This window comes from Aspergillus undulatus (genome assembly GCF_047715775.1).
Source record: "Aspergillus undulatus strain CBS 261.88 unplaced genomic scaffold BDV17scaffold_6, whole genome shotgun sequence".
In the NCBI taxonomy this organism is placed as follows: domain Eukaryota; kingdom Fungi; phylum Ascomycota; class Eurotiomycetes; order Eurotiales; family Aspergillaceae; genus Aspergillus; species Aspergillus undulatus.
Window position 1 is genome coordinate 487,842 of NW_027396610.1, and position 15,717 is coordinate 503,558.

The 15,717-nt window shown below is 51.8% G+C and overlaps 4 protein-coding genes across 4 annotated transcripts; all 4 read right to left on the reverse strand.

Moving 5' to 3' along the window:
• Positions 1 to 795: 795 nt before the first annotated feature.
• On the reverse strand, positions 796 to 7,026 carry BDV17DRAFT_254509 (RNA helicase SLH1). The gene has a single exon (XM_073756784.1). The coding sequence runs from the start codon at positions 6,968 to 6,970 to the stop codon at positions 884 to 886; it is 6,087 nt and encodes a 2,028-aa protein (XP_073619298.1). The 5' UTR covers positions 6,971 to 7,026; the 3' UTR covers positions 796 to 883.
• A 1,989-nt stretch (positions 7,027 to 9,015) lies between these two features.
• Positions 9,016 to 10,115, reverse strand: BDV17DRAFT_287981 (sugar phosphate isomerase/epimerase family protein; the record flags this gene model as incomplete). Its single annotated transcript, XM_073761281.1, has 2 exons — positions 9,016 to 9,027; positions 9,102 to 10,115. The coding sequence occupies 2 exons, from the start codon at positions 10,113 to 10,115 to the stop codon at positions 9,016 to 9,018; spliced, it is 1,026 nt and encodes a 341-aa protein (XP_073619299.1).
• A 51-nt stretch (positions 10,116 to 10,166) lies between these two features.
• On the reverse strand, positions 10,167 to 11,174 carry BDV17DRAFT_254510 (GNAT family N-acetyltransferase). The gene is made up of 2 exons (XM_073756785.1): positions 11,052 to 11,174; positions 10,167 to 10,962 (listed from the first exon to the last, which is right to left on the reverse strand). Exons 1-2 carry the CDS (start codon positions 11,083 to 11,085, stop codon positions 10,469 to 10,471), a joined length of 528 nt encoding a protein of 175 aa, XP_073619300.1. The 5' UTR covers positions 11,086 to 11,174; the 3' UTR covers positions 10,167 to 10,468.
• A 131-nt stretch (positions 11,175 to 11,305) lies between these two features.
• BDV17DRAFT_196765 (putative vesicle-mediated transport protein (Imh1)) lies at positions 11,306 to 14,567 on the reverse strand. The gene has a single exon (XM_073755196.1). It carries the CDS (start codon positions 14,023 to 14,025, stop codon positions 11,512 to 11,514), a length of 2,514 nt encoding a protein of 837 aa, XP_073619301.1. The 5' UTR covers positions 14,026 to 14,567; the 3' UTR covers positions 11,306 to 11,511.
• Between the last annotated feature and the right edge of the window lie 1,150 nt (positions 14,568 to 15,717).

Sequence of the window (15,717 nt, forward strand, 5' to 3'; positions counted from 1 at the left end):
CGGTCAATCCTACTTCAAGACGGCGCAGATCTCTCGTCGTTCATCGATTCACGGTATTTTACGAAAGGACCTGGGTCAGGGTGCCCCGTCTCGAGCTCGTCATCACTGAATCCGTTTGAAAGCTTCGGATCTTGTGAATGGGATCTCTCCACCACTCCTCAACATCCCCATCATCACCATTTTCGAAAATGCATGATGCGGAAAGCCTGGTTTCTTTCTCGCTATCCAGCACTGTCCGGAGTCCCAGCGCATGAGGGGAGGACTGGTCATAGCATATATAGGTTGGTCCGATAACTTTTGTCCCTGTCCGCCCTAGTAAACACCCTACATATGGTGGTCTCATATACCACTACACAGAACAGAAAGTATCCCGTAAGACCCGAGAAAGACGACATCAACCGTTGGTCACATATGCCGGTGAGTTCTACGTATAGCATCCGATTCAACGACTTCAACGACTGGACTGAGGTGGCCGCGCATTGGACGCCGAGGCTAGCGTAGCCCTAACTTGGCGTACCAAGTGTGAGGCGAGAGACTCAAAGTCAAGAGGCGGTAGGTCGTCAACGTCTACGTTCGTGGAGATCGGGTGTTGTAGATACGTATGTAGACCTGCTAGTCCGGTGCCTGGAGCGCTGCCGGGTTCGAATCATCAGCGATCAATCACCAACACCAGCATCATCACAGTGTCAGCCACCGTCAGAGTCCGACTACGACCCAGTAGAAGAAAAATGCGGAAATGGGGGAGGTAGCAACGGACGGTCGCTGGGCTATGCGGGGCATTGGGTACTTGAATTGTCTCATCCATAGATCAGACGCTCTTACGCTATGCATCGGACACAATTTTTCATTTGCGATAGCGTGCCTACTCTATACCCAATCTAATCTACTCCTTCGCCGGCACACTCGACTCAGACACAATCTGCCTCTCAACTTCCTTCCCTTTCCCCTTGCCTGTATCATCACCACCACTGACACCCCCAATAGAAACCTCAACACCATTCAAAACCCATTCCATCCCCGGATACGAATCGCTAATGACGCGCACATTAACCCGTTCTGGGACAGGTAGGCCGCGCGGGAACTTGACCGTCGATGTTGTCGATATGTGACCTCCCCCGCGGCCCTTGGGCTGATTCCTGCTCCACGAGCCCGAGGCCGAGCCCTTCCCAATCCCCTTCTCATTCCTATTATTCTGATCCCGACTAGGCCACGAAACCCTCTTCAGTGCAAGCAAATCCCCATCCGCGCCATCAGACTTAGCGCCACAAACAAGCAGGAAGAAGCCCTCCGTTTGGGGCTTCGGGAATCGCGGCGCGTAGATCCGGAAGTCCGGATTTGTAGGGTTATTCCTGCGCGTAAGCGAGACTGTTATTCCGCGTTGGGCGGAAGAGTGAGGCGTTGAGATGTTTAGACGCGGGAGATGCGTTGTTGCTTTTGTGAATTGGGCGTGGGTTTGGGGTGGGAGGTTTAGTTTGCTGGGGAGGGAGGTGATGGCGTTGTAAGGGAGGCTTGTCAGGGCTGTTAGGGAGGCGGGGAGGGATTTATCTTGATTAACTGGGCTTGATGGGTCAATGCCCGGGAGAATTGAGAGCGGGTGGTCGTCCGGCCATCGGCCTGATTTGATGCACTGCAGGAGGGTAATGAATGAAGTGCATGTGGCCGTGTACCCCAATTCCGCCATGGCGTCGATAGAAGCTTGGATGATACGAATGCTCTGATCGAGGACGGACGTCTGGTCACCGACGTAATCTGAGATGGGGAGGTCGATGCGAGACATGTATGCCTGGAGAAGGAGGAATGCCTTAACGTGGGGATCCCACATGGGTAGATCGCCCATGGGTTCGACGGAGAGCGGCAAGTTCCGCGAGAGCTCGGCGTTGATGAGATCTTCGTTGTGACGGACGGGAAGTTCGTCAAATTCAGTGGCTGAGCACATCCAGCTCAGGACGTCGTGGAAGGATGGGGCCGGTTTCGCGTGGGCGAGTAGGTACCGGATTGTTTTGTGCGCGAGGTAGTAGTAGCTCATGATCTTGCCAAAAGGGGTTGCGTCGACTTCGCCGGTTGCGGAGTCGAATATAATGCAAGAGGATTCCGAGAGCTCGCCGAGGGATTTGTCCACCAAGTTAATCATGAAGTCTTGCGCGAGGGTCTGGGCTTCGAGGGAGTTGTGCTGGTTTGCTGAGATTTCGAGCCCGTAGTAAGAGGGGTTCTTGTGCAGGCGCCGGAAGAAGAATGTCCAGGTCAGATAGTCGAGAGCATCTTGTTTAGTGGTTATAGTCCCGGCAGAGACTTCAGCGCCCAAGTGGTTATCTAAAACCTTGTGGAGCGTAGACTCAACAGGGAAACCAGTATGCAGGAAGTGTTTGTAAAACGCCTTCTTCGAATCTTGTGTGAAAATACGTGCAATACCAGAGTCGTCGAATTGCGGCCGTCCCGCACGACCCAGCATCTGCAGAACGTCAGTTAGATCCATGTCCTTGTAGCCCTCTATCTTCGCGTCAAAGTACTGCGTTCCCTTGACGACGACAAGATGTGCAGGAAGGTTGACACCCCACGCGAGGGTACTAGTGGCGACAAGAATTTGAATTTTGTTGTTTGCGAAGAGCTCCTCTGCTAGTTGGCGGTCCGACTCGACCAACCCAGCATGATGCAGACCGATACCGAAGGAGAGTGCCTCGCGCAGAGCATCATCCTTTACTCGTTCAAGGTTTAACTGCAGGTCGTCCTCCGACATACGAACAAACCGACGCGGGTTATCTTCCATACCACAGAAGTTGATCAGGTCCTTCGCAGTCAATCGAGTCTGTCTACGAGAGGCAACAAAGACGATCACGGGTTTTTCAGGTGAGTGATTCTTGATGGCCAGGAAAGTCGGTCTGTTCATCGACTGCATGAGCGGGCAGAACCCACGTTGCTCAGGGAACCCATCGATAAAGATTTCCAATGGAACAGGGCGAACGGAGTGCCGGAAATTGTACAACCCTTCCTTAACGCCCAACCAGTTTGCAAGGTCCGAGGCATTGGCGCAAGCCGTCGACATGCCCATCAATCGAACCGAGCCCTTTGACTGCGAAGCGATATAGTTCATACGAGAGACGATAATCTCGAGAATTGGCCCACGGTCACCGCCAAGTAGATGGATCTCGTCAATGATAACCAAGCTCACCTTTCGGACATAGTCTCTGGTTTGCCAGCTACGAGAGATACCGTCCCATTTTTCAGGTGTGGTGATGATGATGTCTGCGTCTCGGATTGTGCGCGTATCAGGCGTGTTGTCTCCCGTCAGCTCGACCAGTTTCAGTCCCATGGGTGCTGTGACACGCTTTCCCCAGTCCAGTACACGCTCGCGGACGAGCGCTTTCATAGGCGCGATGTACACGACCTTTGAGCCTGGGCGTTTTCTGAAAGCCCACCACATCGCCAGCTCTGCAGCTACGGTCTTTCCACTACCTGTCGGTGATCCAAGAAGCACATTCGCCGCGGTGTGGTAAAGAACGTGGAAGAGCTGAGTCTGCATTGGATTGAAGTACTGGAAGCGTTGGCCGTAGAGCTCTTCGAGGATTGGATTGTTGAGCGCAGATATGGGGAGAGGCTGCAAATCGAGAAGGTCAGTATACACACTCTCCGTGTCCGGACGGATCAGGTGCTGGAACGAAATGGGCGTGACAGTCTCGGCTCCCAGCCACCGATCGGAAATTGCTCGAACATAGATCTGGCTTGGTAACGGGTCCGAGAGAGGAATGGTGAAGTTGAGTTCGTGCTCGTCGTAGAGCTTCTTCCGACTAAGGATGAAGTACTCATGGTGATAGATCTCAGACGTTTCTGAGTTCTCCACCCAAACCCAGTACGATTCGGAGGCGCCGTGATGTCGGTCATTCCAAGTGAACTCGGGATAGAGCATTAGACGCACACGTAGAACGTCGCGGTTGAGCGGCGCAATCTCAGCCTCGACACTCAAAGTCGGGAAGTTATCCAGCAGCTTTGCCAATGTCTTGCCCATCTTCTGGTTATGAACGAGTTCGCCAAGCTCCGCGACTTCCATGTCTCTCATCGACTCCACGGAAGACGACGGTAGTCTCTCGTCCAAGTTCCTCAGAATCGGCTGCGGCAGGTCGAATTGGCGGAATGGGTGGTCGAAAGGCCATAACTGTTTCTCGATAGACTTGCACATCGAGAGGAGAACCTGGCACTGGTAACCCCATCGTCGATTCAACGCGATCATGAACAAAGCACGACAAATGCGTGCTGCATTTTGTGCTACGTACCCCATATCCGAGACCAGGGCAAAGTCCTCAATTCTAGCGCGAGATATAAATGACTGAAGCAGAATGTTGGTCTTTGCTTGTGCGGAGTCATTGCCGCCTTCTACTTCAGTCTGGACCGCTTCCTCGCGAAGTCTGGTGAGTTCCTTGGACTCATTGTCGCGAGATTGGATATTGTCGAATTCACCACTCATACTGATCATTCGCAGTACGTCGGCTTCGCCAGACCGGGGTCGCATCAGTTCGTTGAAGATTTCAATACTGGTCTGGAGGACGTAATATTGACTTGCGATTCGCCCAACATCTTTTGCTCGAAGTTCCTCGGTCTTCTCATTGTAAATAATCATCTGACTCTTTTGCAGAACGAGAGCAGCTTGGATAATGAGTTGGCGGCGACGCAACACAAGTCCAGGATCGTCTATCATCTCCGCATAGTCGATGCCATAATTCCTCGGTTCACGCTTCATGCGCACAAAGAGATACGAATATCCCAACCACTGCACTGCTTCGGAAACCGACGTGACTGTTCCTAGAGCGATCTCGGCGTTCAGATTGTCCACGAGACGGCCAGAGAAGCGGGACTCGATCGGTTGTTGTGAAGTTACTGCAGAAAGATAGTGGTTCAATTTGTCGTGCGTCGTACAAATGAAGCCGATACCTGTATCCTGGAATTGCGGACGACCAGCACGACCAAAGATCTGCATGACATCCAGGATACCTAAATCGACGAATTTACCCTCTTGAGGGTTGTACAGTTGAGTTCCTTTTATGACGACCGCCGCAGCCGGAAGGTTGACACCCCAGGCAAGCGTAGCGGTACAGCAGAGGGCTTTGATGAGTCCTTCGGCGAACATGCGCTCCATGAGGTTGCGATCGCTTCGGCTCATTCCAGCATGATGCGTGCCGAATCCGCTAGAGAACAAATCGCGCAGCTCGCGAGCACGAGCATGCTTCATGTCCCGGAGAGCGTTGGAGTAGTTCTCATGTTCATGACAGCTAAAGAGTGCCTCGCATCCGTCTTGGATAGCCATTTGCTTTAGCATCCGCGCGGTCAATACTGTGTCTTTGCGCGAGTGCACGAACACCATGACCTGGTGGCCTCGTTCAAGCATGTCCCGGACCTTTTCGAATGCTACGGTGTCGATGTTGTCGCGAGACTGCTTAGAGCCAGGCTTTCCTTTGACACCAATGAAGTGCTGTTCAAGGGGCACCGGTCGGAAAGAAGAATCAAAGAAGAACAGTCCAGCCATTTTATTGACCTTGAGGAAGTCGGCGACGTCGACATAGTTCGGAAGAGTTGCCGACAACCCGACAATGCGAATGAGCGACTGCGTGCTTTCCACCTGTCGCTGAGTTCGAGCAACCAATGACTCGATGACCGCACCTCGCTCATCGTGAAGCATGTGAACTTCATCGATAATCAACAAGCGGACCTTTTGTACAAGCTCTGTATCACCCGTGCTCTTCCGGGTCACCACATCCCATTTCTCAGGGGTGGTAACGATGATCTGGGTTTCCACGATCTCCCGTTTCGTCAACTGCATGTCACCAGTCAGTTCACGAACCTTGATCCCGAGCCACGCAAGACGTTTTCCGAGCTTTTCAGTGACTTCGGCTGCAAGAGCTTTCATGGGAGCCACATAGACAATCTTGAAGTCGTCCACCAGAACCGAGAACTCGGTGGCCTCGGGCTGTTCAACAGGGTTTGGAAGAGTGTTCTTTCCGATGGCGTTTAGAATCGTCAGCATAGCGGCGTCGGTCTTACCCGCACCAGTCGGAGCGCAAATGAGCATGTTCTCGCTGGTCTTGTAGGCAACATCGTACAGAAGACTCTGCATTCTGTTCAATGTCTTGTAACCCTTGAATGTACCCTGACAAAGGCCATCCATAGACGAGATTGAAACGAGCTTCTGCTGATGCCCGAGAGTTCCAACTTTCGCAGCAGGAACTTCAACTTCCGTATACTTTGGCTCATCAATCTGCCTACTCCCTAGCGGCAATCCATAGCTCTTCCCATTCAACGCAAGCACATTTCTAGAATCATGCGACTTGAACACATGCGGATACTTTGGTCCCTCCCTCGTCTGCTCCGGCATCAAGGCCGCATTCTTATGCTCGAAATCCTGCCGTCGAAGAGCCTGCTCTCGTTCAGCCCTCGTCTGCAGAGAACCCGCCGCCAACCCATCCGTCTGCGCCCTTGTTTTCCCCGACCCTCCACCCAAGCTCCCCAGTATATCCTTCCGATGCGCAATCAGCTCGATCACGAAATCCAGGTCGTCAAACCCGACAATCTCTGCCAGCGCCATCTGCAGCTCGTCATCGCCGCTATCTGCAGCCAGAGCGGCGATTAGCTGTTGCGCTGTCTCCGTCGCGTCGAGCCCGGGTTGTTGGATCGCGAGAAGCTGGCACCTCTGTTGCAGCCATGTCTGGTCGTACTGCTTGGAGGAGCAAGGAGGGGAAGGAAGGTCGTCGATCGCGTCGAAATCGTCGCTTGTCGACTCGTCGTCGGAGCTGATCAGGTCCCAGACATCGTCGACTGTTCCAGCGGAGGAGGAGTGTTCGTCAAGATCGAGATCGAGATCGCTGCCGTAGGTGAGCTGGTTGTCGGCGTTGGCGGGGTCCTTGGTGAGGTTCAGGTCTGCGATAGCCTGGCGCATGGCGGCCAGTTGGGCGAGCCATTGGGATTCGATGGAGCCTGTTCCGTTCATTTTGGCGGCTTCCGTAATTCAAGTCTAGATTGAATTCTTGCAGAGGGGGGTTCAAGGTGAGGGAGGGAGGAGAGAGATAAAGAGAAAAGGTGAGGTGTTGGTCGTTGGAGTATTGCAGTGTTTGAGCCTCAGGCATCAATACTCTAAGAATCAGCCTAACCCGATTTGGCACTCACCATGCAGCGCCTGCCCTAACATGAGTCACAGTTGCTCTCTAAAGAGTCATAATGGCTCTTCTTGGCATAATCCCCTCTTCTCTGTGCAGCCTGGCATTGGATACCTAGTACAGAACTCACAGGTATGAGCAATTTGGCTCTAAAGCGCATTGAATGACGAAAAGGGTAATGTTGTGTAAGTTTGTGCTGTTTATCACTCAACAACAGTACAAGTTTAATGGCTGTTAACAGCCATATTCAAGCATTGGCTACGTGGATTCTACCCCCAGAGACAGTCACAAAGGCCCGATGCCCGAGTTCGCTCCCGCCAGCTGTGTTATGGCTGACTTGGAATAGTCACGGGTGTCATTTCACATTGCGTTGTTTATTGAACAAGATGAACTATCCACTAGTCGAGTAACTGGACGAACTTGATAAATCTGCGGCTGCTACCATCCCCCCTAAGATTTGCCACTAACAAGTCTCTCGGAGTACAACCCTGCCCTGTGAGAGAAGCGTCGGCTCCTTTATTAAGAATGTAAGAAAGAAAGTTTTTTCTGTCCCATTTTACGGTCCACCAGCAAGTGTACCATATCGTATGGCTTCTTCCGTCCAGGGCACTATAGCCAATGGCAGAGTTGATGAAGCGATATCGACCCATCTTCAAGCACGCGTGCATTGATGTCGGTTCCGGAGGCTAGTAGGTGGTCAATGGTCGCTTGACCGAGTTCTTGTAAAGCATCTAATCGCTGCCCCTTGCATATTATGTAGTCTGCTAGGAGGCGTGTTGGGAAGAGGTAGAATTCTTGGAGCATGAACTTGTCGATGAACCCTATCCAGTCCCGGACCTCCTCCCCGGACTGAGTATCCTAGGGCCCATAAATGGATGGATTGTAGACCCTGCGAAGAGCGAATTCACACCGAATTAACACTTCGGCTATGTCTCCACGTTGCACGCTGCACCTCAAGAGATACTATACCATCGTGCGGTAGTCCAGATTCTCTCTCAGCTTCGCTAGCCCCCACTTTTCGAGAAGGTGTTCCAGGCACGAGGGGGCAATCCTGTTGGGATAGGTCTGCCCTTGCTTCCTCCTCGGCGCTTCATTGTAACCATTGTGTAGATTTATCAATCCCAATGCTTTGATTAACCAAGCTTCTCAGCCAAGTCCATTAAATTTGTCCATGAGTCGTGGGCAGTCTATTCGCAGAGCCACCACGGCCCTGACCAGAGAAGCCAAAGTTTCCTACTCAGTACTCTGGATACTGAACAAGAATTTGGCAGATCAGTTCCTCACCGGTTGTCTAATAGCTCTTTAAAAGACAAGAAGGATGTTGCAACAAACGATCTACCAACTCCCAATCCGTGCGCCAGCTCATGAGCACGATAGAGACAATTAAAAGGGTACTAAACATTGACCCCTGTGCATCTAAGGGCTTTGAGAGAAGGAAATAAAATGCAGTATAAGCCCCAAGGATATCGACCACACATAAAGAGCCATCCGCTGACCAATTAATCTAGACCTGAATTTTCTCATCTTCTGGGATCGTGCATCTGTAAGTTGGCAGAGTGACAGATTTGACGAACTGCCCAAGCGGTAGATCCAAAGGCTTGCTTTGCAAATAACTTACCACATCCTTAACGGGTCTAAGCATGCAGATCATACTTTGAGAAAGATTGAAGGGAGAATATTCTACGTCGCCAGAGGATAACTAGAGAGTACAGGGGTTGACGTTCTGTAGTCACTGATGGAAGACTACTTTCTTTCAACCTTGATCATGTTGAGCCACTTACAAGCATCAGGTTCTTTGAGGTATGGAATAGTGCTTGTGTTTGATATGTATTGGAGTAGCGACTTAAAGTCTGCCCCAGCGGCTGACATCACTCTAATCCTAGAGCTGAAGCTGATACACGTCAACATCCCTCTTCACCGACGCCATACACAGCCCCCAATCAAATCAGTTTCCAAGGTTCATACCTTCACGTTCCCATCCCCACCGTGAACCCCAGCCCCCTCCTTCACCATCCCCCAAGACTTCCAACCCCTCTCCGCCGCAGTCCCAATGCCATAATCCGCATCCCTCATCCTCCAATCAAAAATCTCCATAGATACCCAGCCTTTGAATCCCGCCTCAACGATCCAAGCCCTAACCACATCCAGAACAGGCGTGTACGCCCCGAACTCCTTCTCCAGCGGGAACGGCCGCGCATGCTTCGACCAGGTAAACTCAGGCGCTTCGCCCTCAATATACCACTCATGGCTCTTGGAGAAGGGCGGGTCAAACCGCTCGGCATCAGATAGTTGCACGTAGAAGACCTTTTCGATGGGTATTGTCTCCACGAAGCGCCAGAGCGAAGAAGAGAGTCTCTCCGGCCCGTCGGGGTAAACACCAGACTTCTCAAATGAACTCGCCCAGAGCTTCGTGAGTTCATGGAACGTATCGACGCAAAGACCGAAATCATCTCTATTCACAAGGTTCACGAGACGCAGGGCGTCGTCCCATGTTGAGTAGACCACGCCCCAAGATAATGGCTCGTATGCGAGTTTTATAACTGGTGACGACGAAGCAGCGAGGTCAGAGAGTTGTTGCATCTCCGAGACAATCACGCTTTCGTCAGTAGTGCTGTTGTTCGCGTCATACTGCGATGGAATCTGCAGGTACGGTGCCCCCAGGATCCGCGCGAGATCGAGCCAGTGCGACGCGATTTTGAGACGCTCGGTTAGTGGTGTCTTGGTGTTCCCTTCGAAGTTCTCGAAGGGCGCGAGGGAGAGGATTTCAAGGCCTAGATTGTCGACTAATTGGCGGATTTGCTGTGCGGCTGTAACCATTGATACATTTCGGGAGGTGCAGTACCGCTCTAAATCGCCGTAGACGATTTCCAAGCCCTGGAAGCCGGCGGATGCAGCAGAGTGGATTTTATCGGAGAGGTTGTGGATAAGGGATTGGCCGAGGCAGGACGTGCCAATTGCAATTTTGTTGGTGAGGGTCATGGTCGTGGTATCCTGATTTTGGTCCTGGGTGGATGTCAATCTGGAACCTGGGGAAGTGGTCTGGAGAAGCTACGGTGATATGGATAAGGTTCTTATACTCCACGCCCTAAGCCCCAGGGGCGCCCCGGAAATCAGTTTCCTCATCTCGGACATGTTCGCGCCAATGACACTAATCGAAGTTCGAAAAACACCCCCGATAGTCAGAATCAAGCTTCTTGGCCCATTTAACCGCATAGAATATTCTATACAAAGTATCGCAGATCTCGGCTGTACATGCGAACCCCCCTCCCACTATTCTACACCTCTTCACCAGCCAATCCCCATAACATTCGTTTCGGCATTCTATATTTAATCTATTGAGCCAATTTATCCAATGCCTCTCCTTCAACCATCATTTTGAGCCATTCATCCATGCCTTTCGCGCCCACCTGCTTATAGAACTTAATACTCGGCTCATTCCAAGTAAGCACGCTCCACTCCAACCTCCTCCCCCGAATCTCAACAACCTGCCGTGCAAGCCACTTTAACAGCGCAAACCCATACCCGTTCCCCCGTGCAGCGGGCTGGACATATAAATCCTCAAGGTATATCCCCGGCGCGGCGCGCCAGGTAGAGTAATTGTAGAAGTAGAGTGCCATGCCGACGGGGATCGGGGACGGGTTGGATTGCGACGCTGGGGGGGTTATGAGGGCTGTGTAGACAGTGCCGTGTTTGGGTTTTTGATCGCTGGGTTGTTCATTGGGGAAGGAGAGGGTGTTTAAGAGGGATTCTTCGGTTGCTTCGACTTCGTGGAGGGCTTTTTCGTAAGAGGCGAGTTCGCGGATGAATTGGAGGATTAGGGGGACGTCTGTGGTTCGTTTCAGTTAGTGTTGGTGTGGGGGTTCTCGATGTGGTGCGGGTGAGGGGCAGAATGCGATGCGATGCGGGCGTACGTACCATCTGGTGTTGCTAGTCGGATTGTTGCGGACATGATGTCTATGTCTGGTGAGGTGTGATGATCGTTCAGAGAAGGAATTGGTTCAGTTGCGACTCTGGATAATGGGTGGAATGTTTGGACTGCGAGGATTTATGGGAACCGTAAAACCGTGGAAGTTGGTCCGCCCTGCGGGTGACATGCTCCACTTCGACTACATCTATGCCGCAAGAGCTGTAGAGTCTAGACGTACTAGATTACAATTACAAAGCAAAAGTCTGACTCGAGTAGTCTGGTATTATTTCTATCCTAAAGGTATGCTAAAACTGTATTAATATAACACATAGAAAGAATTATGTACCCTAAACGTCTATACAATGGAATATCTACCCAGACTACTTCGAGGTTATCGCCGCCATCCACTTTTGCTCGTCCGTTCTAGCAAAGTTAGTATTGAAACAAGAAGGGAAAGGTGAGTAAGACCTACCGATCAAAGTGCAGAAGCATCCCCAGAACAGGTATGAGTTGCTTCTGGTAGTTCTTATCTTTCTGTTCCAGGAACTGCAGAAGCACGTTCTTCAGGTAGATGTAATCAATACCGCCAGTCGGTGTATCGCTTCGTTGTGTGGACGGGCTGCGAGTCTTTGGAACAGGCGACGTGACTCCCCTCCGGGGGCCAGAGTCGATAGATGACCTCGACGACTGCGGCGCTCCGAAGCGGCCGTCCTCGGAAAGCATATTGGATTTGCGCATCTTCTCTAACCGCGAGTTGGTCTGCTCTACCGAGCGGCGCAGCTCGGCCTTTTCTTTCTCGAGGTCGCGGACCTGCTTCTCGCTCTCGTCTAAGCTCTCGCGCAGTCGAGCCATGGCCTGCTGGACGTCGTTGAGCTCTTGGGTGGCTGTCTCTGCCTGTGCTTCGAGGTGGTCTCGTCGCCGCTTCCAGTCTTTCTGGGAGTGCTCCAGCTCTTCCTTGTCCTCTTCGGCGCTTCGCAGGTTCCTTTCCAGTTCACGAAGCTTTGTCTTGAGATCTTCCAACTCGCGGGCACGGCGTCGACCCTGCGCGCTGGCTTCGTCCTCGGCGCGGTCACGTTCTTCGATAGCCGTCTCCATGCGCTCCTTGAAATCACGGGCTTTTGCATCAGCGCGGCCCTCAATGTCGTTGAGAAGACGACGCATGGTTTCGCCTTCGCGGGTGCGTTCGCTGAGAAGGCGATGCGCATCGGCTAGTTCCTCTTCCAGGCTCTCACATCGCTCACGTGCCTCCTTCATTTGCATGCCGAGTTCGGAAGCCTGATCGCGCATGCTGTTCATCAAGCTTTGCGCGCTTGTGTGCTGAGCCGTCTTTAGTTGCATCTCCTCCCGCATGCCTTCGAGATCCTTGTTTAGCTGAGTGGTCTGCTGCTCGTATTCCCCTAGCTTCGTCCGCGCTGCCTTCAGCTCATCTTGGACGTTGGAGAGATCCAACATGACCTTTTGTCTACCCTCAATGGCTTCTTGCTTTTTGCTCTCCGAGTATCGCAAGTCGGATTGGGCGACTGTCAAGTTCTCTTCCGCTTTTAGTCGACTATCCAGCTCTTGCTTGATCTTCTGGTTGAGGGTTTTCACTTCTGTCTCGCGGTCTGAGATCGAAGACTTGAGCGTTTTCACTTCCGCTTGCAAATCGTCGTGCTTGCCTTCTAAAGTCCTCAACTCAGCGGTCTTGTTCTTGAGCTCATCCTTGGTCGATTTGAGCTCCGCACTTTCGGCTCTGAGTTTCTTAAGCTCGGGTTGAATCTTCTGGATGGTTTCTCGTAGATCAGTGATATCCTTGAATCTTGTCGTGGCGAGCTGCTGCGCCGCAGAAAGTTCCGTTTCATTCGTCGTAAACTTCACCTTGAGCTTTTCGTATTCATCTCTGAGGTCATTGTGAGCCTTTTCAGAGTCTGCCGACTTGGACGCGCTGTTTGCGCGAAGGTCCGTAATTTCTCCCTCCAATTTCGAGATGCTTGCCTCCAAAGCTGTCTTTTCCGCCATCAACTCCTTGATCTTGTCTTTCGCTTCGACGTGCTCTTGGCCAATATTGAGAAGATCGTCACGTAATGACTCGATCTCCTCCTTAAGCCCTTCCTCGCCCTTTAGTTTAGAGTCAAGGCGATTGATGGCCTCTTCCTTCTCTGCCAGTTGCTTCTCCAGACCCTCAACCTTCTTCTCGAGCTCAAGCAGTGCTGCATTCGATTCGACCGGTTGGGAGTCTGGTTGGGGTGCTGGCTGCGTGCTTTCTGTTTCCATAGCCTCTGGTGCCTTGCTCGTATCCTCGCCAGACTTGCCACCCTTCTTCTTCTTACCCTTCTTCTTCTTTCCACCTCCGGCGGCACCGGTCGCATTGCCGGGTTGCTGTGTGGCAGGCTGTGTCATGATTTCGGGCTTGACTTCCGTCTGCTCTACCCTCTGCTGAGGGGCAATCGCTTGGCGTAGTTCTTCGAAATCAGCTTTCTGACCCTTCATGACTTTGTCCTTAGACTCCTGCCATTTCGAGTTGCCCTCTAGGTTGCCATCGAGATAGCCTACGACTTTCTTCAGGCCGTCAAATTCTGCAGTCTTCTTATCCATGTCGGTCTTCAGACTGGACATTGTCTCCTGAGTTTCCTTGAGCTGTGTCCGAAGAGAATCCACTAGGCCTTGTAGTACCCCAAGTCGCTTCTCGTTGGCTTCCTTTTCCTGCTTGACTTCGTCCAATTTGGACTTCAGCTCTGTCTGCTGATCGTCATCTCCGGGCTCGTTGGCTTTTGTCTGTAGCTGTTCGATTTCATGCGCCTTTTGTTGCAAATCAGCCTTTAGCTTCTCGACCTCGGCGCTTGCCTCGGTCACAGCAGCTTCCGACTTTTCAAGCTTGGACTTGAGCTCATCGATTTCACTCTGCTTTGAGGTCTTCAGACTTTCCATCTCCGACTCCTGCTTGTCCTTGAAATCGCGCAACTCGACAAGTTCGCGCGTGGCAGATTCAAGGTTCTGAACCATACCCTCAGTCGATTCACGTGCAACCGACAAGTCGCGCTTTAGGTTTTCCGCTTGAGACTTTAGGTTGTCGACTTCCTCCTGCTTCTCCTTCAATTCGGCCTCCAGTCGAGGAATCTCATTATCGAAAGAGAAGAACTCCTCGGATTCCTCCTTGGTCTCCTTGGGCGACTGTTTCTCGGCTGCGGTGACATCCTTATTGTCTTTTGACTGTTTGCCGACGCTGGCGCTTTCCTTGATGCTGTCCAGTTCATCTCGCGCGGCCTTTTCGGATTTCTGAGCTTCCTCCAGTTTGCCCTTGAAGTCTTCCCTCTCGGTCGTGACGCGCTTCAATTCTTCCGCTACCAAATCACCTTTCAAAGAGATCTGATTCAAGTATTCTGTTAACGCTTTAGGCTCAGCAATCGATGTCAGGGGAGTGTTCTCCCGCAAGGCGGCTTCAAAGGGCTCGATGGATAGGACGCGAGAGTGGGCTGATCGGTATGCTTTCAATAACTCTATAGGGACAGATTAAGCAGCTAAGTCTTTGCCGTGACAAGAATAAGTCATACCTTGATAACGCGACTCCAGCTTGGTCAGCCTCCGCAGCTTCGCTTTCACCTCAGGTGGTAGCTCTGGCGCTGACCGAGTGGCCTCGGCCGGTGTCGCGCTCTCTTTCTCGTTTGTCGTTGTTTCCGCCGCACCCTCAGTCTGTCCAGTCTTCTCCACTAAAGTAGAAGCCTCAGCGACACCCGACGACTCTGGCCGAGGCGTACCCGACCGACTAGTAGACGAGTCATCATCTCCAATAGCGAATTCCGGCTCGAATTCGGTAGGATCTGGTCCGCGCACAGGGGTTCCAGTATTCCGTCGCTGCTGGGAAGGTTGTCTATTCGGAGGGCGTCGAGCGGAATTAGAGCGAGCGAGAGATTCCTGAGATGAGCGTTGTCGAGCTTGTTCCTCTGCGATGCGCGAGTCTATTGCTTCACGGAGACGCTATTGACGTTCACTGCGAGTCAGCCTTCTGGATCGTAGTCTCTGCAGTAAATATGCGGCGGATATACCTGGAACATGGCTGTGGCGGGCCGTCTTGGCCAAAGCCACAGGAATTAAAGAGCGAGAGACAGAAGAGGAGAGAAGTAGAAAACAAAAACAATAAGCGACTGCAGTTAGGAGATAGTAGAAGGGAAACAGGTGATCAGACGGATTTGGCCGGGCGGAGAAGCTGGACAGAATAATGTGTATGGGGCTGAGAGGACACGGCCCGGGGTCTAGACACTCCTTCTGTACTCCGTATATATGCGCTTGATAGCTAGAATGTCTCTTGTTGCTTAAGGAATTGATTTTATGGCCTCGGGATATTCGTGACTTTATCAAATGTACGGGCAGTGGTCTTATCTTCCTCTTGAAGGGCCTGCGTAGCTATTCATTCTGTATTTGCCATTTGCGGCAGAGGTATATAATTTCGCAGGAAAGCATAAGTTGAGCATCTTTCGCCACTGGACAGAACCAAGCCATCAATGTGAATAGGTTGCTTTCACCACTTGCTTCCACTATTTTGTGCTCACCAATAAACTAGAAAGGCCACTATTAGTGTTTTCTACCTTAGTGATTATCAAAGGTCTTTACTGTTGTGGTTGCCTGCAAATCATGTGAGCGCCAGCTGAAGACCTCAAGCTCCGGATCAACGGCCAATCCTCCACCACATTAACTTCA